General features: G+C 42.1%; 1 protein-coding gene across 3 annotated transcripts; it reads right to left on the reverse strand.

Annotated features, from left to right (window-relative positions):
- Positions 1-1,502: 1,502 nt before the first annotated feature.
- IRF6 (interferon regulatory factor 6) lies at positions 1,503-15,578 on the reverse strand. 3 transcript variants are annotated; one of them, XM_045016891.1, is made up of 9 exons: positions 15,488-15,578; positions 12,226-12,276; positions 10,507-10,683; positions 8,985-9,189; positions 5,710-5,832; positions 3,723-3,869; positions 3,080-3,472; positions 2,493-2,611; positions 1,503-2,130 (listed from the first exon to the last, which is right to left on the reverse strand). In XM_045016891.1, the coding sequence occupies exons 3-9, from the start codon at positions 10,678-10,680 to the stop codon at positions 1,909-1,911; spliced, it is 1,383 nt and encodes a 460-aa protein (XP_044872826.1). In that variant the 5' UTR covers positions 10,681-10,683; positions 12,226-12,276; positions 15,488-15,578; the 3' UTR covers positions 1,503-1,908. The 3 variants fall into 3 exon arrangements, with proteins under 3 accessions (XP_044872826.1, XP_044872827.1, XP_044872829.1); XM_045016892.1 differs by lacking the exon at positions 15,488-15,578 and adding an exon at positions 14,739-14,889; XM_045016894.1 differs by lacking the exon at positions 12,226-12,276 and having other exon boundaries at positions 15,488-15,542.
- Between the last annotated feature and the right edge of the window lie 8,404 nt (positions 15,579-23,982).

The following is a 23,982-nucleotide window of genomic DNA, read 5'->3' on the forward strand; positions in this document are numbered from 1 at the left end:
GTGCTACGCTATGCGCCCTTTTTGCTGGGTATAGGGAAAGTAGAAAATCTTATTTTTTTGCAGCATGGTTATATGGTTAGTCTATTTTTAAAGTCAACTGACAAATGCATCTCTTGCTTTATAAATCCAAATAAGTGTTCTGCTTATCTCTGTTAGCCTTTTTCCTTATTTAGTTAAGTTTATTTAAGAAGTGGGTCCTTTTGATTTAGCAGTTTCTTTCCACATCTCTAGCAAGGGAAGACTGTTAATTGATATATTGCATATTAAACTAACTTTTAAACCTCCGCAACTGCATGCATAAGCAAGATAGCATGAAACTGTCGGGAACTGCCTGTCCCAAAAGCTATTTTCTAATAGCAAAACAAACTTGTGTTATCTTTCCATTCTTATCCTATTACCAGTTTGCATTAGGTAACTTAATGCCTTAGATTTTGGGTAACACAATCTCTGTGAAACATCAGTTATGGTTAAATTTCATGGACTTCATAATCCCTAAAGCACCCTTCTCTTCAGTGCCCCCATGCAGCATCTTACCATCATTCTCTGCTTTAAAGGGGAAAAGGTGAATTGAACATGTTTAAAAGGGCAGACATAAAATACACTGATGGATAGAAAGCATGGCACCTGTCCTTTGTTAAACAGTGCAATATAATCATCTCATCATATTTACCTCCTGGGAGATGCATGTATACAAAAACATACATTGTACATTAAATATGAAAATGATTACTTTTTAGCTTTACAAAAAGAGATTTCTTCTTTCCTATTTTCTTGCCTTTTAAAATTCAACTTTATTAAGTTAAAATCTAGTCAGAAAGGAACAATTTTACTTTCAGTTTTTCTGGTTTGTCAGTGCTGTATTCATGCAACTGAGTAGCACTTGCTACTAGAAAATGGAGCTGAGGGCTCATGTTTAGCCTTTATGGGAACATTAGCACTGCCACATGCCCTACGTGCATTTCCCTCACACAAATCCCATGATTACATCATATACGGACATTCAAGAATATGGTTCCTAAGTGCTTCTCAGAGAATCAGATGCATAATGCAATGCTTAAGCATGCAGAACACTCACCTAAGACACTTCACTAAAGGGAGATCCAGGAATACTTGAGAGCAGCACAACTATAGTCAGGAAGTGAAATAGGCAACTGAATAATGAAAAAGTTACACCTATTAGCCTCTTTTCTCCTATTTATGCATGAGGCAGTTTATACAGAAATACATGTATTTGGGTTTGTGATGACCCAGGGAAAGGGAGAAGAGAGGTCCTGGAGGCCAAATTTAGGCTGTTAGATAAGAGATTGAAGTCCAGGACCTGCATGGTAGCATTCTCTGAAGTGAAATCACAGAGTCAGAAATGTAGGGCTAAGAAGGGACCTTGAGAAGTCATCAAGTCCAGCCCCCTGCATGTATCAATATATAATGCATGACTGTACATGAAGCACCAGACAGTCATTTGCTGCTACAGAAAATTCAAAACAACAATTTTTTAACCTTGGTTCATTATTTCTCAAAGCAATTTTAATAGAGAATAAAAAGCACATTGGCAGTTGATAATTAAAACTGTTTTTTTACATTGATCAATTATTTTATACACAAGACTGCAAGCATTAGCTATTTAAAAATATTTAAGATGTTAAAACCTGTGATTTATACATAGATTGCTTAAGCAAACTAGCCTAAGATCAAAAGTGTAGTGTAACTAAAGGTACTGCTTCAAAGCCTTTCAGTTTATTCTCTCAAAAAAGTGAATTTCATATACTGTTGAAATTTGACCATTTGTATATAGGATTTACACAGGTTTTATTTATATAGGGGCAAGGCACCATTTAAAAATATCCTTTTCTATGTACATATAAGAAACCAGAGAGTGGAGCAGAGTTAAGTCAGAGACTTGAAAATACATCATTGTGCTGGGAGTGGCTGAGCAATATGCATAGTTGGTGCCTGCATTGGCCAGCCCTCTTGGTGAGTCTGCAGGAGGCGGTACAGCTGTTTCAGGTGGGCAACAATGTTGTCTTTAATGTCAGGTGTGGAGATCTGAAGCCGCACGCTGCCGCTGTCAAAGGAACGTGTGAAGTCACCAGAAAACATTTCATAAATCATCCGAGCTACCACTGGAATTACCTGTTTAAAAGAAAGCAGTTATTTTAGCCTAATGAGGATGATAACCTAAAAGTGGCAGAGTAAGGTTCCAAAATACTCAGGTATGCCAAGACACTTCTGTAGTGGTAGACTCTTTATCCATAGAACAGTCTCATTATCACCTGAGCTGCAGAAACATTCCACTTCACTGTAAGTGGATTCCATTTTACTTTGATTTAAAAGCCAAAAGAATCCTCCAGCTTGCAGTTCTGGTTTCTTATTTCATGAAGAAGTTGTACACTATCACATATGCTGATATGGAGAAAATGTATTAAGGAAATCTGTACTTAATTCATCCATTTCTTTTAACAGATGCTTGTTTTGCAGAGCCATAGCTCCCTTACCTGAACCACTATCAGCTTTCTCTCCCTAGGTTTTCCATCAGGCCATTCTTCTCCAAAACAGAAGTAGATCTCATAAGGTGGCTGTTTTTCTACCTGTCCTTTCTGATGGGCAATCAGCTCTAAGGAAAGAAGCAGTGTGAATGTTTCTGGTGGTGGTACAGTATCCTGCTTCACCATCTGAATACGAGTGCTTACTACAAAGCATCCTGTTCAGAATCTCCACTTTTATTCCAGCGAAAAATGTTTACCCTTCCAGCATCACTTCCTCTCACATCTCAGAGCTTTTTTGCTCTCCTGGATAAAAGGTTCTCCAGGAATTACACTAGCCACCAATGCTGCTCAATGAATAAAGTAAGCAGTTAGTTGTTTAGCAGAAGAGAATATCTGTTCACTCCCCTTCTTACCCTAGGCCTAATCCAAAGCTTATTGAAGTCAGTGGAAAGACTTCCATTTACTTCAGTGGGCACTGAAATGAGGAGTAAGACTATCAAGACTGACCCCAGGCTGGCTCTTCCAGCCTAAGCTGGAATAGCACTGTCAGCTGAAAGGCCAGTTCTCAGCATTATTGCCTATTTCAAGTTACTTACCACTTAAAAATGTTTCCAGACAGAAGAGTTTGACTTTCTTTTGTCTCTCAATCAAGTTTGGTGCGATGGATGAAGGAGCACATGGTCCAGACCAGTACACCTTGCACTGGCAGAGTCGAATGGCATAGATGGCATGGCCACTGACCTCCAGAATCAGTCCCCTGTCCATAACATCTAGTAGCCGACTTGTGAAGATCTTCTGCTTTTCGTTGGTGATTTGGTCTGTTCCTGGAAACTTTACTTGCTCCAAACTAATAGGTCCAAACAGCTCTTCTTGGTCTGGCATAGGGCCCAGTTCTCCATAGAAGAGTCTACATCCCTGGGGGTTGCTTACAGTCGTCGTCTGCCCAATCTCTTTTCCTCGATACTCAAACTTGATTTCTAGATCTGTCACTAAGAGATAAATTGTTAGAATGACTTTGTTCCAGTTAGGCAAAGAACTTGCCATGCACCAGATAAGACAGGGTAGAAGTTATTGCAGGAAGAACATTACAATATAAATTAGACCTGATGAAGTATATTCTAAATATGTACAGTTATCTGTGTGCAGAAGTGTAAGAGGTCAAAATGCAGTAACAGTAAAGTAAAACAGACTATTTTAGCCACAGTGACAGATGCACTAGAAAACCACAGATACACTTACTAGGAAGAGAGCTAATCCAGAGCTCAGGAGAGCTGAAGAAATCATGCTGCAGAGCAGATGGAGGCATCTCCATATCTAGAGGTTCATTCTTTGGCCACACCGCTTCAGGGCTGCAGTTTTCCACACTGGCTGGCCCCATTGGGGAATCTATACAGAAGAATCAAGTAAGTTTGAGAACAAGTATATTTAAAAAAAACTAAAAAACGTTGACAAATTACATTCACCTGCAAAAAACTAGCACGGCTGACCAATTATTTTTTTTTTTAATATTAGCATTTGACAGACATGCCTGGTCTGTTAAAAACTCATGCAGAGATTTCACTCTATTTAATAAAGTCATTAGAAACATATTATAGGTGTTATAATGATGCTCACTCTCTAATATGGTAGCACCTTGTTAATAGAAAGATCTGATTACTATATTCCTGTATAATGCCTTTAAACAAAGGCTAGCTGTTTTAATGAGTGTTTTGTTCTAATATTTACATAAGTTTACAAATCCTTGCTATCTTCCTAAGTAAATAAATAAATAGTTAAAAAACTAAACATTTATTTGGTCCAGTAATGACTGCATTTTTATTAACATGACTAATTTATCTAGACAGAACTGTGGTGCAGAATTGACAAAGTGCTGTCATTAGCTTTCCATAGTGTCAAATATAGAGGCATGAATAGGAACATCTGCTCTCATTCCCTTGTTCCCAAATTATTCTGTTAAGTGCAGAAGCTGCTGTAAGGCAAAACTGGTGCAGTTGTTTGGTCTTCCACCCTCTAATCAGAGAGCTGGTAACACATGAACAATGATTTCTCTTACACCACTTCTCCCCCAACACTGCTTCAGGTCAGGTGGAAGCATACTGGTAAACATCTTCATAGACTGGAAGGGAGTTCAGTATCCAGACAATGTCAGACTGCAATGGTCTGAGATGGCCAAAGAGTGTTAGTGGATAGGCAACATACAACCACCACACTAACTGAGAAATGGACTGAACAATCTCAATGCATATAGGTTCAAATAGCTATCAGATGGTAAACTTCAGTCACTCTCTAGGAGCAGCTCTCTAGGACAGCTAAGTACTAGTATTATTGCATTGACTGGAGCAGTTTCTAACACACAAAATGTCTTTAGTTTAATTAAAAACTAGCAACCTTTCATAAAAACAGCTCAGGTCAAAGGTTTAGAGAATGGGAAAGGGACAGCTTCACTGCATCTCGTCTAACCAGATTGTCTAGAAAATTTTAAACATCAGTTCTGAGCCTTCGGAAACCTAATAAAAAAGTGCATTTAAGTGCTGAGACAACATTACAGTTAAAATCTGCCAAACCTGAACCTAGCAGCATAAAAATATAACAGCAGCTATTTAAGAAATCACAGACTATCCGTTATTACAGGATATTTTGATTTGACTTATAGAATAGAGCATCCTTTTGCTTTTTAGTGTACAGCAGTTTTCTTTTAAAAAAGCTTTATTAGAGGAATCAAGTTGGTATAGATGTAAACTGAAGTAGTGAAAGAACAGATTTGTCAATGTGGGATATAATATTGGTGTGTTAATAGATTTCTTTACAAGGCAAGAAGCGAAGGATAAGATGGTCTGAGAAGAAAACTTTCAGAAGTCTATTTTTAAGCACTCCCTCTCATTTTCTGATAGAGTTACAAGTTTTCTTTAATAATAATACCACCTAGCTCTTATGTAGTGCTTTTGATCCACAGATCTCAGAGTGCTTTACAAAGGAGATCAGGATCATCCTCCCTGTTTTACAGATAGGGAAACTAAGGCAGAGAGAGGTGAAGTCATTTGCCCATGGTCACCCAGGAACAGAACCCAGTTCTTTCAAGCCCCAGTCCAGTGCTTTATGTACTAGGCCATACTGCCCTCTATCATAGTATTGATTAATAAACAGCCAACTAAATTAAAATGCTGATTACATACACTGATTTACAAGTCCATCGCTTCATTGACACATTATATCTTATTCTACTCACCATTGATATTAAGAAATGGAAAGGTATCCTGTATGGGAACATGCTGAGATGGATTCAGTTCCTCTTCCTCCTCATCATCAAGGTCATTATCTTTCTCATCCCATGGAGCAGAGCCAGTGGAGCCTGTACATAACCATACAGTATGGGGTTAGCAAGCAATACCGAACTTCATTAACTACTGAGAACAAAAGACATAGAACATCAGTTCCCGTTTGTAGAACATCAGTTCCCCCTTCCACTGCAGTAGGCGGCCAACAGATGCACTTGTTGAACAACAAAGAGAGGTCGGTCTCAGTTACAAACTTAAGTCAAAGCTTAGTTTGAAGACACTGGGCAAAATTAATTAATTCCATGGAAGTGTTTGAGTTTTGCCCAATGTGAATTTAGTTTCTCTTTTCAATTTTAGCCCATTTACCTTGAATGGTTTCAAAGGTCAGCAGCACACAGCGAAGAAAGCAGCTATTTGTCAGGCCCCTGACCAATTTCCCTTTTACTTCCAGATTGTGACATTTTTCACTGGCCAAAAGGGTACTGCTCACAGCATTCGCCTCCCTCCCCCTGAAATCTTAGAACAATCCTCCAATCCTCCACTGTAGTGCACTTACTGGTAAATACTGTAAATTAGAAACTAGTTTTGTGGAGTATCAGATGTTAACTTGCATGCTTTACCAACATCAGAAGAGTAGGGGCATGTGCAGAAATAAAATAATTGAGGCTTTTGGAAGGGCACCTTCTGTTATCTTTGGCCACTCCTGCCACCCCACCCCCCAGCAGCTCAAGGAGCTCTGACACACACACACACACACACAGAGTGACTGGAGGAGCTCACCCCGCCCCTGCCCTTCCCAGCTAGGGTGACCAGACGTCCCGATTTTAATCGAGACTGTCCCAATATTTGCTTGTTTGTCCCGCGTCCCGACCAATGTTAGGTCAGGACACTGGACAAACAAGCAAAGGCTCCGGAGCCCGGAAGGGCTCGCGCCCTCCCCTACCCCCTCCTTCCCCCATTGGCTCCCTCCCCAAATCCCCGCCTCTTGCCAAGCACGCCATGCCCAGGAGACGCAGGGGAGCGCGGGGCCGGGGTGAGTGTGAGTCCGGCCTGGCCCCGAGCAGGCAGGACTCGGGCGCGGTACCTGGAGGGAGAGTAGGGGGGCAGCCTGCGGGGCCAGGCGGCGGCTGTTCTCCACACCTGGGCAGCGGGACTTGGGAGCAGCCGCTGCTGCAGCTCCCACTACTGCAAGGAGACGAAGTGGCCAAGCACGTGGCGCTCGGCGGCTGTGGCTTTGGCACCCGAGCCCGAACCCTCCGAGCCCAGGCCTGTTGCGGGGACCCAGCAGCGCGCACGCTGCGCCCAGTCCCTGGCCATTAGCATCTGGGCTGGCTGCCCAGCTGGTGCAATCCCGCGGCGGAGGCATCGGCAGCCCAGCCCCGTTCGTTCCCCTACGGGACCCGAGTGGGATGGGGGGCCTGGGACCTGCTGCCCCCATTCCGGGGCCGCCTGCGGGATTGCATCAGCTGGGCAGTCAGCCCAGACGCGACTGGCCAGGGGCTGGGCGCAGCATGCACGCTGCTGGGTCCCCGCAGCAGGCCCGGGCTCTGGGGGTTCGTGGGTACCAGAACCGCTTCCTCCCCCTGCGTCAGTGGGAGCTGCAGCAGCGGCTGCTCCCGAGTCCCGCTGCCCAGGTGGGGAGAACAGCCGCCGCCTGGCCCCGCAGGCCACCCCCTACTCTCCCTCCAGGTACCGCGCCCGAGTCCTGCCCGCTCGGGGCCAGGCCGGACTCACACTTACCCCAGTCCCGCGCTCCCTTGAGTCTCCCGGGCCTCCCTCCAGTGCTTGCAGAGGGAGGAGGAATCAGGGGTGGGGGATTTATTTTTTTTTGCACTCTGCTGCCATTTTTTTCCCCTCTGCCCCCATCCCGCCCCCCCCCGCATCCCCATATTTGACCTGGGTGATCTGGTCACCCTACTCCCAGCCCCTGTGGCCAGAGGAGTTCTGTGCCCCACTGGTTATGGAGGGGTGAGTACTCCTTCCTGGTACTTCCCTGTTTCCACAGCCCATGCCTGGGGGCAAAGTACACAGTGTTCATTGTTATGCCGATTTTTAATTGTGTCAGGTTTCCAAACAAATACATTATAAAAAATTGTCGTCTTTTACAAGAAATCTTCTAAGCTACAACACTTCTTAGAGCAGCTAACAATTAAAGTACCTTTGTTCCCCTGCACATTATCTTTCTCCTCTTGGCCCCCCTTGTGCACAACCCTGAGAAGAGTTATACATACTATGCATTAAAATCATGTTTAAAATAATTTATGCTAACGAGGTAAGATGCAGACTGAGAAGCATAACCAAGGACTGTGCAACATTTAATATACTAGGAAATAAGGGCCTACACCTTGAATACTGCGTACAGCTCTGGTCACGCCATCTCAATAAAGATACATTAGAACTGGGAAAAGTACAGAGAAGGGCAACAAAAACAACTAGGGGTATGGAACAACTTTCATATGAGGAGAAATTAAAAAGACTGGGACATTTCATCTTAGAAAAGAGACAACTAAGAGGAGATATGATAGAAGTCTATAGAATCCTGAATGGTGTCCTAAAAGTGAATAAGGAAATGTTATTTACACCTTCATGTAACACAAGAACCAGGAGTCACCCAATGAAGTCAATAGGAGGTTTAAAAACTAATAAGGAAATACTTCTTTACACAACGTGCAGTCAGCCTATGGAACTTGTTGCCGGGGAGGTTGTGAAGGCCAAAAATATAACTGGGTTCAAAAAAGAATTCGTTAAGTTCATGGAGGAAAGGTCCATCAATGGCTATTAGCCAAGATGGTCAGAGACTCAAACATATGCTCTGAGTGTCCTAAACCTCTGACGGCCAAAAGCTGGGACTGGACAATAGAGGATGGATTACTCAATTATTGCCTTGTTCTGTCTATTCACTCTGAAGTATCTGGCAGCAGCCACTGTCATAAGACAATATACTGGGCTAAATGGATCAGTGGTCTGACTCAATATAGCCATTCTTATGTTCCTATGTAAGGAGCGAAGCTCACTCCAGTATAACTCCATTAATTTCAGCAAAGGGGGATGAATGTGGGTCTAAATCCTTTAGTTTAGTCAGTCATCATGGACCCCCCCCCCCCCCCCGACCTATCAGCAATGCTTGCCACTTCAGCTATCTCTGCAAACAAAGAGTTAATATATCAGGACTTGTATTGGACTGATGCCTGCTTAGTAACTTGCACTGTGTCACCCTTTTCCTCACCTGGGTTAATGATTGATCCTTGGGACTGTGGGATATCACACACTTCATAAATTTTAACGGGATTCATGGGCACCTCTTTCGTGCCATCATACATCAGGTTGAACTCCCGGCTTTTGTTAAGAGCGCATCGGAGCTGTGCTTTCCATTTTGCAGGGTCTGGATCGTCAACTCCTTCCTGGTACTTCCCTGTTTCCACAGCCCATGCCTGGGGGCAAAGTACACAGTGTTCATTGTTATGCCGATTTTTAATTGTGTCAGGTTTCCAAACAAATACATTATAAAAAATTGTCGTCTTTTACAAGAAATCTTCTAAGCTACAACACTTCTTAGAGCAGCTAACAATTAAAGTACCTTTGTTCCCCTGCACATTATCTTTCTCCTCTAACACAAAAAAGGCTCAAATTTTTTATGAGTGACTAGTGATTTTGGGTGTCCAACTTGAGACACCTTAATGAAGCCTGATTTACATAGCGTTGAACATCAGCACTTTCTCAAAAATCAGGCCCCTTCTAGATCTCTCAGGTTGGACACCCAAAAATCACTAATCACTCTTGAAAATGTGGGCCATAGTTTGTTGGGTTAGAACAAGCTGGTTTAAATAGGGGGGAAATGCACTAGCCAAGATACTAGTTTTCTTTTAAACAATCCTAAACTCTGCCTTAGTAACTTGTCTGCCGCATGTGGCTGGATGCTACTGTTACACAAATTCTGCCTGTGTAACAGTAGCATCCAGCCACACATTGCAGACAAATTCTGTGATTCCACCTGAGACTGCCTTGGGAGATGTTACAACGACAATAGTGGATATCAGAAAAGGGAGGTGCACTTGAATTTGTTCACTGCAAATTTATTCCATATTCTGATTTCAGATCAAATTATGCACAGAGGAAATATTAATCTAAATGAAAGTTTGCCACTAAATATTCAGAACAAGCCAGCCACTTTCCAGGAAAGGTAGCTATTAGAGGAAACAAACCTGTTAAAAGTCAGCAGTAACTAGGAAGTCTTCTACAATAATGGCATTAGGCTGGTAGTTTGAAAGAAACACAAATGAGTACAGTGAGGCCTTTAACAATTCTCTCCCCCAACTAAATGCCAAATTTTGCACTCAGATGCATGCAACATTCCTTCTGAAGTCAAAGGAACTGGATGCATTTAGAGGGCAAAACTTGGCTACAAATTGTTACTAGAATGATCATCCAATAATTATTCCAAACAACTCTCAACACTTTGTCTCCAGCCTAGAGCTGTTGCCTATGTGTTGGAATTCACGGGATTATAGGTAGCAAAGAGGTGTGTTCAGTTTGTGTAGGAAGTTAAATACAAAGACTCGTGGTGTCGTTTGCAAGTTTCTGGTCTGACTTATAAACATTAGGTAGCAAGAGAATAAAGCATCACAAAGCGTTTGTTTTTAACAGTTCATGCGGGAAAAAAACCAAAACAAGATTCAAACTGCTTAAAAGTAGCTGGAAAAGCAGTGTAACAAAATTAGGATTTTTTTTTTTTGCCCTTCCTCCTCCACCTTAAAGATGGTGTTCTCCTCTTCATGTTGAGGACTGTGTCGAGTTGCATGCTTCCAGGGGATCTGAAATCGCTTTGCTTCTCGATTAAGCCATACGAGGCCTGGATACATGCCACTATCTACCTGGGCTACTAGCCAGGGTTTCAAACGAACTCTGCGCGGATGTAATGCCATTATCTACAGAAAGACAAAAACCAATCAGTAGGAAAACCACCAAGAATTAACTGAGTCTCTTATTCACTAATAAAGTTAACAGTTTCTTGAAGCTGAGCAATAGAAACTGAATTAGGAATATCATATGTGATGGTTAATTAATTACCGTTCTTCTATATTTATTTGAAAGCATGTTTTAAATACGTAATAGCTATTAGATTTAACCAGATTATATTCTACTAAAAACAGTTACTAATCTGTCACTAAAAAAAGGCCTTAATGTTTTCAAACAGTTTAAAACAGTCTGGGTTAAATCATTGTAAAAGCAGAAGCCTTCTACATTAGAAGTTGGTGTATGATTTGTGTTAATAATTGAGCAAAGTGAAGGATAAAACCCAATCAGAATGTTGTTTTAGATGCTGCAAAGCTTGTTATGCAAGAGATAAAGCTAAAAACAAACAGTGGAAGATAAGATATTAGAGTTTAAAAAAAACTTGAACAACTTGATCAGATTATCCACAATCACAATATTCTTTTCCCTCCTCAACTGAAGTAAAAAACATACCCCCGCTCCGCCCAAAAATTCAGCAATTGCAGGGTAGTCTCAAATGAGTCTGTTTTGTAGCGGAAGATACCAAACACAAATTTAATTTGAAAGTAGTTGCACATCTACATGGTGTATTCCAAACAGCCATGAAAGTCATCTGTAGTTCAAATCTTGCAGCTATTTACGAAGGACATTCATATCTCTCATTATTCAATATGCCAAACTACACTAACCAGTACATTTTTAGTTTGGTTACAAGAGAGTTTTGAAAGGAAATGAACAGCAAAGATTTACTCATGTTTAAAGGAACACTTTTTCCCAACTTCAGGTTTTGTGATCAAAAGGTTTTATTAAACTTGTTAACAGAAATACCTTCTCTTTTTAAAAATCAACTGAAAGTTTGTTGAGATTTAAATAAATACTCATCTACTGTGTTTGCAACTCAAACATTGCAGTATTTTACCAATGTATGAGAACCAGATGTCAAATGAAAAGTAAAACTGAAACAATCTAACATGTACTCCCAGTTTGAAATGAATCAAGTAAACAACCAGACTAGGTGAAAACTAGTTAAAAATATCACATGAAAATTGCATGTGATCAAGATTTATATTCTATAAAAAATTCAAGATATTTAGACTAGAGAGAGCATTCTTCAGATAATTTTACAGTATATTAAATTGCAGGCTCAAATTACTTGAAAAGAGGCTTAAATTACATGTACATGTTTAAAGTTTGCATTTTTGAGTGGTTCAAAACTTTTCTTTATAACTATTTTTATCTGGCCTGATTTTTAGCATACAAAACCTTGGTCCAAAAAGACTTATGTATTGGGTGTATAAATCTTACAACACAAATATTTTTCCTAATCAAGAATAGTTGTAGAAGATACATGAATCTCTCACTATCTACTGAGGATTATTAATGTAAAAGTTACAAAATATGATTTCAGCATAGGTGCAAAAAGCTTTAAAGAAGCTACCGTAAGACTAAACACATCAATGTATTTGTAGAAATACCTGCAGGTCCAATTCCAAGGCACGTGATACAAGTGATCAGAGAGAGTTAATCTGTAACCAGAATAGAGTTTGTTTTATTTATCAAGTGAGAAAAATACTCAGATCCTGTTGCAAAATGCTGTTTTAATTTAGATTTAAGAAATAGGTTAAAAGATTCTTATTCAAGACTTCAGATGCCCTAACACAGCATTGTTAATAAAATAATATCCCAACAGCATAAAAGAATGTCAACAGAAAGTCAGCTATCCACCTACAAAAGCTTCTTTCTGTTCCTTTATTGCTCTGGAAAGCATATCTTGAGCTGTCTCCAAAAATTGTAACAAACAAACATTTTGTTGCATCCCTATAAGGTCACCAAGTTCTGTCTACTTTGGACTAAGGGTTTGTCAAATTAGTGTGCAGCGAGCCATAGTGTAAATCTTCAGCACACCAGACTGCCTTGCACTAACATATCATGTGTCGCACTCCAAGACTTTCACTGAATTGTAGCAGTGACCACATGAGACATAAGCACACAGCAGGTGGGTGCAGTGTAGATTCATACTCTGGCTTGCCACACACTATTAAAACGGATGCAGAATACACTGGTGAAAAGGACAAAAAGGAATCTCCTAGTGAATTTTCAGTATAACAAAAAAAAAACACTGTGTAAAGTTAAACATGTGTGTTCGCTCCTAACTCTAGTCCCATCCATACAAAACCCCTTAACTCAAGTGTGGTAGTGCCTGTAACTTGAGTTATGACTAGCCCATTAGGAGGTATAGGTTGGCTACTGCTGAGTTAGTACAACTCTGTGCTGCTAATTCAATCACTCCACACAGCTCAAGTGTTCTTCTGCTCTCACTAACTCAAATTAACTCTGCAGTGAAGATGCAGCCCTAGAGCCATTTCCAGTACAGTTAATTTTACGATTTATACACCCAATACATAAGTTTTCACACCCCTAAGTGATGTAGCTAGGCCCATCTTACTGTCAAGGGTAGAAAAGGCTGCTACCCTAGGGTTGCCAATTGTGCCTGGATGTATTCCTGGAGGTTTCATTACATGATATACTCTTGAATTATGATTAATCTTTAATTCCTGGGGACTCCAGAACAAGCCTGGAGGGTTGGCTACCCTATGCCATCCTGATACCCAATCCAGGAAGCCTGGTGTATCGATGTTGTTCTACCTACATACCTCAGTTCACACTATATTCCCCAGCTGCAAGGTTTGTGTTGCAAGCACTGAACTGAAAACTACCTTTAAACAGAAATGAAACGGACTTGCTTTTCATTGCCTAAGCCAGGGGTAGGCAACCTATGCACTCCTGCCAAAAGCGGCATGCGAGCTGATTTTCAGTGGCACTCACACTGCCCAGGTCCTGACCACCAGTCTGCGGGGGTGGAGGGGGGGGGGGCTCTGCATTTTAATTTAATTTTAAACGAAGCTTCTTAAACATTTTGAAAACCGTATTTACTTTACATACAACAATAGTTTAGTTATACATTATAGACATATAGAAAGAGACCTTCTAAAAAAGTTAAAATGTATACTGGCACACAAAACCTTAAATTAGAGTGAATAAATGAAGACTCTGCACAGCACTTCTGAAAGGCTGCCAACCCCTGGCCTAAGCCAAGAGATATCACAATTACACAGACAGAAAATCATGGAAAGTAAATTGGCTTAGCTGGGGTACAGTCATTCCTACCCCGGGGTCTCTTGCTCTCCCTCATAGCTTTTCCAAACATACTAGGGGAAGAAGCTTCCCAACAAGGGACAGCAAAGCACAGTAAGGTACATCATTGGAGTGCTGTACTTTTTCTCTGAACCACTGAGTGGATGGACATCACCACTCAGATCTTGTCTATACTAGGGAAACTCGGCAGCGGTTTCCTATCATTGTTAACACTGGTGCAGCTCCATTACTGTTAGCCAAATTGTGAAGCCTAGTGTAGACAGGCTGCCAGTAGTTTAACAAACACCAAATGGATAAATATGGTTAGGATAACAGTGCTTAAAATGCCAGTGGCCAAACATCAATGGAACCACATTTTCCTAGTGTAGGTCAGTTTTCAGAGACAAGACACTAGATTAGAGGTGGCCATTGTCCTCTCTCTCTATGGGAATCCCCACATAGCTAAGGCCTTGTCTATTTCAGGAAACTGACCAGTATTTAACGATGCTGATCAATTTCTACATGTACACTGGTCCCAAGGTTTTCCATGGCCCACCCATAGACTAAGGCAAGAGGGGTCAACTATACGCGGTAATAAGTGACCTAAGGCTTTTTATAGGCTAAGAAAACTTGTACTTTTAACAATCAAGTTAGCTTAACACCAGCATAGATACAGATTAACTTTACCATAAAAATAACTCAGCCAGGCTGGTCAAATACCAGTCAGGTAGTAACCCTACTGCCAAGACTATCATTCCACCTGCTAGAATCAGTCTAGACATGTTAAACTGCCTGCACTGGTGCTTACAGGGGGTCTGAACTGGGTTAATCCAGCTCAGTTGAAAAGACGTACCTTCTTTTCCTAGTCTGGACAAGGCCTAGCTCAGCTTAAACCATTTTCCCTCAGGGCTTCCCCTGAGGCATAGGGGGCATCCCCAGGGCAGATGGTGGCGGGTGTGAGCCATAGGGTGGGGGCTGGCTGGGATGGAGTCATGGGGGTGGTGGGAAGGGGAGAGCTGAGGAGCAGGAGACTGAGGGGTTGGAAGGGCTGTGGGCAGGTGGGAAGGGGCAGGTGGGGGGGCATGGGGCTGATGGGTGGAAAGGGGCAGGAGGCTGGGGGCATGGGAAGGGGCTGCGGGGAGGGGGGATGGGAAGGGGCAGGCTGGGGGCGTGGGAAGGGGCAGAGGACGGGTGGGAAGGGGGCAGGAGGCAGAGGGGTGGGAAGGGGCCGTGGAGAGGGGCTGTGGTGGGGGGGTAGGGGCAGGCTGGGGGACATGGAAGGGGCCGTGGACGGGTGGGAAGGGGAAGGCTGGGGGTCAGGAGGCTGAAGGGTGGGAAGGGGCAGGCTGGGGACTGGGAAGAGAAGGAGCCTGAGGGGAGGAGCCACGGGACAAGAAGGGAGGGGGCTTGGAGTACCGGGGGGGAAGGAGCTGGGGGGGAGGGAAGTGCGGGGAGGAAGGGGGGGGCAGGGGCAGGGGGGCGGAGGATGGGGGGCAGGGAGTGCGGGGGGGTTGGAGGAAGGAGTGCGGGGGCGGAGGAAGGGGGGCAGGGGGTGGGGGGGGTTTGGGGGCGGAGAGTGCGGCCGGACTCTCGCTCACTCACCGCGCAGCCGGCTCCGGCGCTGCCCCAGCTCCTGGCTCGGTCCCGCCCTTCCCCCCTTACCTCACCTGGCCAGGTGCAGCCGGGCGCAGCCGCAGCCCGCCCCGCCCCCGGGAGCCGCGCTGGGGAGGGGCCCGGCCACGCTCGGGAGGGGGCGGAGCCGGGGGGTTAGGGAGGGATAAGAGCTGGGGTTGGAGGCAGTGGGGGGGATTTTGAGAGGGGGGGGCATTCAGTGGGTCAGCTCCTGTATCCATGCCCCACTGGGTACACAGTTCCACAGGGTGCTGGGGGGCAGGGCAGAGGGGCAGCACACCCAGCACACGGGGTCTCTCCATGGACTGGATCCAGAGTGGCTGGATCTCTCTGGCGCTATATTCAAGTGTGTTTTATCCCAGGTTTAAGAATCTGGGCCTTGGATTCTACTCCTGGCTCAGACTCGCTGGAACATTGGGCAAGTCACGCTCCCTCTGTACACTTCGGTTTCCCTGCCTCTGAGATGGGGGAACTTACTTTTGTAAAGTGATAATAAAAACAGCCTGCTTGTAGCCCATCTGCAGCGCCATACCTGCTCCGTTGGAAGTACGTGCTTGTCTGCCCAGGAAAATTATAGCGGTATCATTATTCTGCTATAGCTATGCCAATATAATGCCCTGTCTGGACACTCTGTTATGGAATAAAAGTGGCTTTATTCCAGTATAATTACTTTGCTTTCAGTCAACTTACCTGTGCAAACAAGCCCTAATTAAGCTGCCGCTGTTCCTGTGAGCCCTGTGGAAACCAGCATTGCTACAAGGAGAGAGAGCTAGAGTATAGCCTGGCTCCTGCATCATCCACAAAATTGTTAGCTAAATTACAATTTCAGAGCCAAATTCTGCCTAAGCAACACCTAGGAAAACACAACAGGGTTTCACAGGCGACAAAGAGCCTGAATACACTAGGCTTTTTCCCCTAAAATTTCACAGTGAGAAAAGGTGCTGGTGGCTGCTAGTGTTTTAACCGTTGCACTCCAAGCCTGATCTGGGCAAGGTTGGAGGACAGAGTACTTAAAATGCTGGGAGACTGCACCAACTCAGCTTCTGCTGGTGAAGCTGAATGCGGAGATATAGGAAGAGGGGGACAAACATCAGGGCCCAAATGGGGCTCTGGGTGATCGCTACTTCCCACCACCCAACACAGATGAAATGAGGTTAAGTGGTGTCCGTATAAAGAAATTAAAACTACTGATTATTCCTCAAGCTAGGCCTTTAATGACTTACGGCTATAAATGCAACACAGACAGAATAGGAAAAGAAAAATTAAAGACCAGCATTGAATAAGGATTAATATAAATGGCAAATTATATTGCAAACAAACACAAGTACAAGTAATGTTATGCATTAGCTACTTATTACTATAAAAGCATGTTCTTAACATTGCCAGTTTTTACTGATGACAGGCACGAGTACATGCAAAGCTATTATTACTTATTAACTATTAACCTTACAAGTTTTATTCCTGCCCTTAATAATTATAAGTACAAACAAAGATACTATAAATTGATTAACAACTTTCTACTATTTCTAAACAATTTAACACTAGTATTAAACTTTTACTACTATTTTTAATACTGCAGCACTAATATAATCTGAGATTAAATTATCCCGACACTATCATTTTTTAATACTATAGCGTCAGTACAACTTGAGATCAAAACAGCTCGAGTAGCCCAGACTTCTTTACTCCGTTACCTTATTTTGCATGCAACCAGACTTTTTCTTTTAAAACCTTACCCTACCGAGAATATGTTACCTTAGTCAACCGCTCTTTGCATTCGCCAGGTGCAGATAGTTGGTGCAGTTCAGGTTTCCTCGGTTCAGGGGGTGCGGTTCAAACCAATCAAAGAGAATAACTTCTTAGACCAAGCGACAAAACGTCTGTTAGTCTATAAGGTGCCACAGGATTCTTTGCTGCTTTTACAGATCCAGACTAACATGGCTACCCCTCTGATTCTTAGACCAAGACACACACACACACACACACCTGAGGTTCTACACATTTAATCTCATCTGCCCGCCGTGTTTTGAAACAGGTCAACCAATCAGGTTAGGCAAAATTTAGTGTTGTCGCTTTGGCTGTATAATTCATGCTTACTTATTTTCTTGTAGACAATTATTGTTTTAGTTTTATAAATTATGCTCAAGGAGATAGCTTATTTCTATATAGCCCACTGTTTCGACTGTGGTTTTCCTTAGTTCTCTAGGTAACTTGCCTCTAAATGGGCTATTGGCTTGATTGTGGGTAAGGTTATCTTGATGACCTATGCCTAAAGGCCTAGCCCATCAAACCCACATAGGAAGCAGTTTTTTGGTTGCAGCATCTCTTAACCACAAGTTGCAGCTTAATTTTGCAAAGCTTGGGGGGGTGGGGGGGTTCTGTCTTTTTTTTTTTTAAAGATTATTTTGCAAAGCTCACTCTATAAAGCTTCCGGAAGTTTTAGGCCTAACACTGGCAATACTGTTGTTCATCTTAAGCTTGACAACACTCTTGCTCAAATTAATCACACTGAACAACTGATAGCACCAGTGGGAGATTATAGGAAAATAGCCTGGAGTAGATGCAGCCATTAAAGGCATAATAGAAAACAATGGAACTGCACAAGTGTAACCAACAGGGGAGAACTGGGTTGTGCAGAATCTTTATTACTAATGATGGTGAACAAGCAGACAAGTTTGACCCACATCCTACAATGAGATTGCAGGGCTAGCAGTTGTGAGGGGACGTGCACGTCCCCTCACTAATAAACAGCACGTATATGATTATTTGATATATTACAAGTGTGGCCAGAGGCTCTAGTCAGGGTTGGGGTCCCATTGGGGCAGGTACAAGATAGACATACATGAAGATATGGTCTCTATCCTGAACTGCAAATTATTGAGAAATAGAGAGGAAGAGCCCCAATCCTGCCATTTATACAGTCTCTTTTCAAAGTAGACCTGCACTTTAAGATCCTTGTTTAAAAAAAAACCCTTTAAAGGACAAAATATTATTATAGCAAATGAGGTGTAGGCAGTCATGTTCTTGGTATGTTTCAATATATTCTTCTGTTGCACTGTCTCTTGTAGAAATTTGAACCTTTGTTCTTTTTCTCAATTTGGCATAGACAGATCTGTCCTAACAGATCCCTAGCATCAACCACTGAGAAACTTCAAGATGAAGCATGATTAACAGATGAAAGCACAGACCGATGGCATTCTCAGAAATCCGTAAAACTACTCCCTCCCTGCTTCATAACAAAGCTCCATCGCTGCTCATAAACATACCTTTTGTTGTGACTCCACTACTGTGCATTACTTCTCCCCGGCACATTTTCTGGCTTCAGTCAGCAAATGATGTCTCTCAGCAATCCCTTACTGATTTTACCTTCTTTTTTCATAGCTGGGGAGCAGTGACTCAAGGGTGAATCTTGGTTTCGAGAGAGCAAGTTGAACATTACAGTTCAGTTTCAATGAATCAGAAAAACAGCAGGAAATTCCCTTCTCCTTACTGCCCACGCAGCTACCCAGCACCTAATGGTGTTCCTAATTTTGGAAAGCCTGGACTTTGCCCAAGTTTTAACCTTGTGCCAAGGTTTTACGTTTATTTGAAGTTTCAGAACTTTTCAACAAACATTCAAAACATAATTTGCATTTCTCGAGTCTTTTGTTGTGTGCTTTACAATTTTTTCATACAGAAATCACAACCTTCACCACTAAAATGCAACCACCTCTGGGGTGAAAAATGGCAGATGTTTAGCAGTACATGGTACCATTACCTCCTCAGTAGTATCAATCTGCATTACTGGATTTGGTAATTTGTTCACTGTGCAAAACTGTGTTTATTTAACAGACTGGTGCAATATTGAGGGCCCAGTTTTGAATGGAGCCTTTTGGGTACTGCTGTAATAAATTATAAGTGATAATAATATCTGCTATACTGTCATTTTTTCCCACATATAAAAAGCATGTGGCAACCCAGATCCCCTGGTGATGGGCTCAGGAGAGGTGAACGTTTAGATAGTTAGATCAATAGATAGATAGATATTGGCATAGAGCTTCCCACTGCCAGCTGTTTTTATCCATTCTGTGCCTTTTGAACTTGTCTGGGCCCTTCTGTTGCTGCTCCAGCCTGGCATGAAATATCTCCCGGCTTCTCCGAACCTTGGTGCAAAATTACAGATAGCTGCTTGTGAACTGGCTCTGGCTATTGCCTGATTTTATAGCTAATTTTCCAACTAATGAGAATTTTACAAGACATAGGGTAGCGCAAAGACTTGTGCAGGCAGCTGGAAAGAGAGCAAATGAGCCTACAGAAGAAAGAGAAACAGTGAGCCTGATTCTTAGTTTCTCCATTCCTGCACTTTGGGCAGCAGTGGGGCGGAGGGGGCATAGATCTCTTTAAGTCACCTTTGCATTTCCTGTGTTCTGGGGCCGTGATAGAGCCTGCCTGGCCTTTGGTGTAAATTAGAGATGTTTCAAGTCTTCTCCAACTTACAGTCTGCTTCCATGGCTCCCAGTGGGCCCAGTGAAGCATAAAACAGCCATGACAGTGTACGGTGGCCACACACCCAGCTCTGTACACTATGCCGGCACCTGGGAACAGAGCTGGTGTACAAGTCTTACCTCGGCTTATGCTCACCTTAAGGCCCGCTTAGACTGACAGAAAAGTTAAAAGGGATCTTATTGTAAATGAGAATGAGACCCAGTTTGTTTAAGAATCATGGAACAACAGAGCAAATGAGTTACGCTTTGTCCATTCTTGCATACTTATAAAGATTGGCACGACTTTGCCTGGGGCAGAAGACACCTGGTGATATCTTCTCACCTCTTTGTGCCATTTTTATGCTCAGCAAAGACAAACATGATTGCTAATGCAGATGCCAAACAACTCAATCTTCCCACCCCTCTGCAGTCATTTCCTGAATTTCCTCCAGGCTTCATCAAAGGTGGCATGTGGGAACACGCTCTGTCAATGGACTGAAGGATAAAAAGCAGTCTAGTTTGCCTAATTCTAACTTTTCATGTTCCTGGCTGGGAAACAGAGCAGCTTCTGAGCTGTTGTCACTGGTGATAACTTAGGGATGGCTCATCTGGCAGAACCCTCATCTGGATCTCACCGGTTCTTTTGCAGCTCAGTTACCTAACAAACTGCTCACTATACCATTGCACATCTCCAGTCTAGGTGTCATTTTATCCAGCATTGGTCATCCCCTGGGGGCCATCTATTCCTTATCACATGGAGCCCTAGTCATTCCCTGAGTGTCAGCTATTTACTATAGTTCAGAGTTCTTCAGAGATCTCTTCTTTTGTTTTTAAAACTAATAATCTCTACTTACATTTACACCAATTTGCACAGCTGAAGTAGTGCAGGAAGAAATCCTCCATGCAACAAATAAATAATTAAAAGCTATCTCATACAATAATAAGCTGGCAGAATGGAGATAACTTTTACCTGCGCGAAATCTGCAGTGTAAAAAATCTGAACAGCTGGGAATTCGTGTAGTATGCACAGGAATTTTCATACCAGCAGCTAGGGGTTTAAAATTACTTGGGAGGAGCAAAAATAAATAGGGAAGAGCCATTATGTTTGGTGGGAAAATATCACAAAATTACCACAAGGCAAAACCGAGTTACACAATGGGGTAACATAATGTCCCAGGCATGTAGAACCTTGTTTTGTGCACACGGTAGTCACATTCCAAAATGCAGCTGTTTTTCAAATATAACAGCAGAAAATGATGAAATGCTCTACACCGCTGGCATTCAACATTTCATTACCAAGATCCCAAGTTACAACAGCATTTATCTATCTACAGGCCGAATAATGTCTCACCCAATAATTTCTGCATCAAGCTCACAACTTCTGTTTGAGCTATAGCATACCTTTTAAAAAGATGTCTAGTTTGTTTTCATGTCTCGAAGTGATGGAGAACCCATCACATCCCTAAGTAAGTTGTTCCAATGGTTAATTACCCTGACTGTTAAAAATGTATACTTTGTTTCTAGTATAGGTTTGACTAGCTTCAAGTTCCAGCCATTGGAATTTCTGATGTTGCATGTTTGTTTGCATTTTATATAAATATGATTTGAAAGAGGAAAGTAAAGGCAGAGTAAACATATAACGTATCATTAATCACGTATCAACATGTATAATTTACCCCTCGGTTATTGGTATGTAGTGCCAGATTTAGCAACTGGCTAAATATATTCACCCACGAAAGCTCATGCTGCAAAACATCTGTTAGTCTATAAGGTGCCACAGGATTCTTTGCTGGCTAAATATAGTTTCACCTTTTCAGTGAGAATAATTAATGCAGGCTTATCCAATACCTGATGAGGGTGTACCTGATGGCTTCCCCTACTTCCTTGCTATCATTCCTCTTCAACTGGCCTCTTGCTGTATTGAAATGATGCTGCAAAGACTTCCTAGTTTGGAATAATATTTGCAGGTCTGTCACATATAATTGATAAATCTTTTCTGACTGTTGCCAAATCTTCTGATTGAAAAACTGACTCGGAGCAGGCATGTCTCTTAAAAAAAACCAAATTTTCAGTAAAAAAAAATTGTTTTCCAGTAAAAAGTTTCAAGTTTTGGTTGCAGTTTAGGTAAAATTGAATGGTTCTGGTTTTCAAAAATTACTTTTTTTTACTGAAAACCAAAAATATTTATCAAAAACTGCTATTGACATTTAAAAATATTTAAGTTTTTTCATGAAAAACTGAAAAATTATCACAGGAAATTTTGAAGAAAAAAACCCCTGAAACATTTTTAAAAATTCACATGAGAAATAATTGGCATTGTTGACAGTCTCTGATTAGGACAGCAACACAAAATATGTCGATCCCTTTGTAAGGAAAGACTGCAGACCTTTCCAGTAAAAATTAGCTTTACTCAGGGAGTATTATTAGCCCCATTTTCCAGAAACAGTACTACATTAAAGCACACTAGGGGACTTTTAGTTCACCCTAGGAGGGTCTACACAGACAAATTAGCATGCCCCAAGTTGGTACACTTTAGAAATCATACCGTCATAGTGTACATTGTTGCTCAGTGTAGACAATCCCTCAGCTTCCCATTCTGTAAAATGGGGTAATAATGCCTAACTTTATAGGTGCTGTGATCTTGCAAACCCTTATGCATGTGCTTACACTACTAATGGTACTAAAGTTAAGCACATGCATAAGTATTTACAGGATCACAGCTTAATTTCACTGGGCCAAATCCATCCCTGTTGAGGCAGGGTGGTGCCAATTGGATTTCTCTGTATCATCTTGGTACATTGCACTTCAGTGAAATTCACTTGGCATTTTGCTAGGGGAAAGCAGCTTTAATCTCGCTGGTGACTCCACTGGACCCCATTTGTACCCACACTTCGCCTGCTCTGACCGTGCCCTCCCCCCTTGTACAGACTCTGATGTGAATCAACATGGTGCTTATAGAGCCTTGATTGGAAATGCTGTAGAAATGCAAAGTATGGATGTGCTCCTGCAAGCCCTCACCTAGGTGTTTAGTCCCATTGACTTCCCTGGGGCTCCTTGCATGAGTAAAAGGTCAGCATGAGTGAGTAAGGAGTTGCAGGACCAGGAGCTATTCTTCTAAACAGCAGTGTACCTAGCTGAGCTGTTGAACCATGTTCTTCCAGGACATTATATATTCTAACCTACTGCTAAAAAAGTGACTTTAATCTTCATGCCCCTTGCTACTATAAGTGTGGAGTCTATTGTTTCCTATTAATGCTGCTCCAATCCTCTTAGGGGTAGAATCCTATCTGTGAGTCAGGAGGGCTCAGGCACATTTATAGCAATAGGTCATTTGTTTCCAGCTACATGGTAAGACCCGTTGAACTCCAACACCTGGTGCGGCAATGGATAATGTTCTGGTATTGTCATAAAAACATGACAATAAAATAAAAAATAATATCAGGCACATAGAGAAATGAGGGCCCAATCTTTGGGAGTGATGTATTAAATTGTAAGGTGTCTGGTGCAGGGGCTGTGTTATCTGTATACTGTGCCCAACATAATACAGTCCTGATTTTTACTAGGGTTATAAGTGCTACCATAACATAAATAATAAATAATAATCACCGGTAAGCTATTAGAAGCTGATGTTTCTCCTCTGTCTGTAAGATATGAAATATTTCATTACAGCATGTAGTAAACACTTTCAAGCATTTCAATGAATGAGATACAGGATTTGAAAAAAATGATTTTTAATATGATTTTTCTTCTTTACATTTTTTTAAATAAATGTATAGAAGTGCTGTTTTTTGAAAATCAAACATCTTATATACAAACCATTAAGAGGTTTTATATATATATATATAGTTATATATAATTTTCCTGGTTTTTTATCAATCCTGATGTTAACAGGACTTCTCATGTGAATAAAGTTACCCATATATGTAAGTGTTTGCAGGATCAGGGCCTATAACAAACAAGAGTTAGTCATTAATACAACCTAACTGACAATATTTATGCAAA

Source organism: Mauremys mutica, chromosome 4 (assembly GCF_020497125.1).
Source record: "Mauremys mutica isolate MM-2020 ecotype Southern chromosome 4, ASM2049712v1, whole genome shotgun sequence".
Classification (NCBI taxonomy): Eukaryota; Metazoa; Chordata; order Testudines; family Geoemydidae; genus Mauremys; species Mauremys mutica.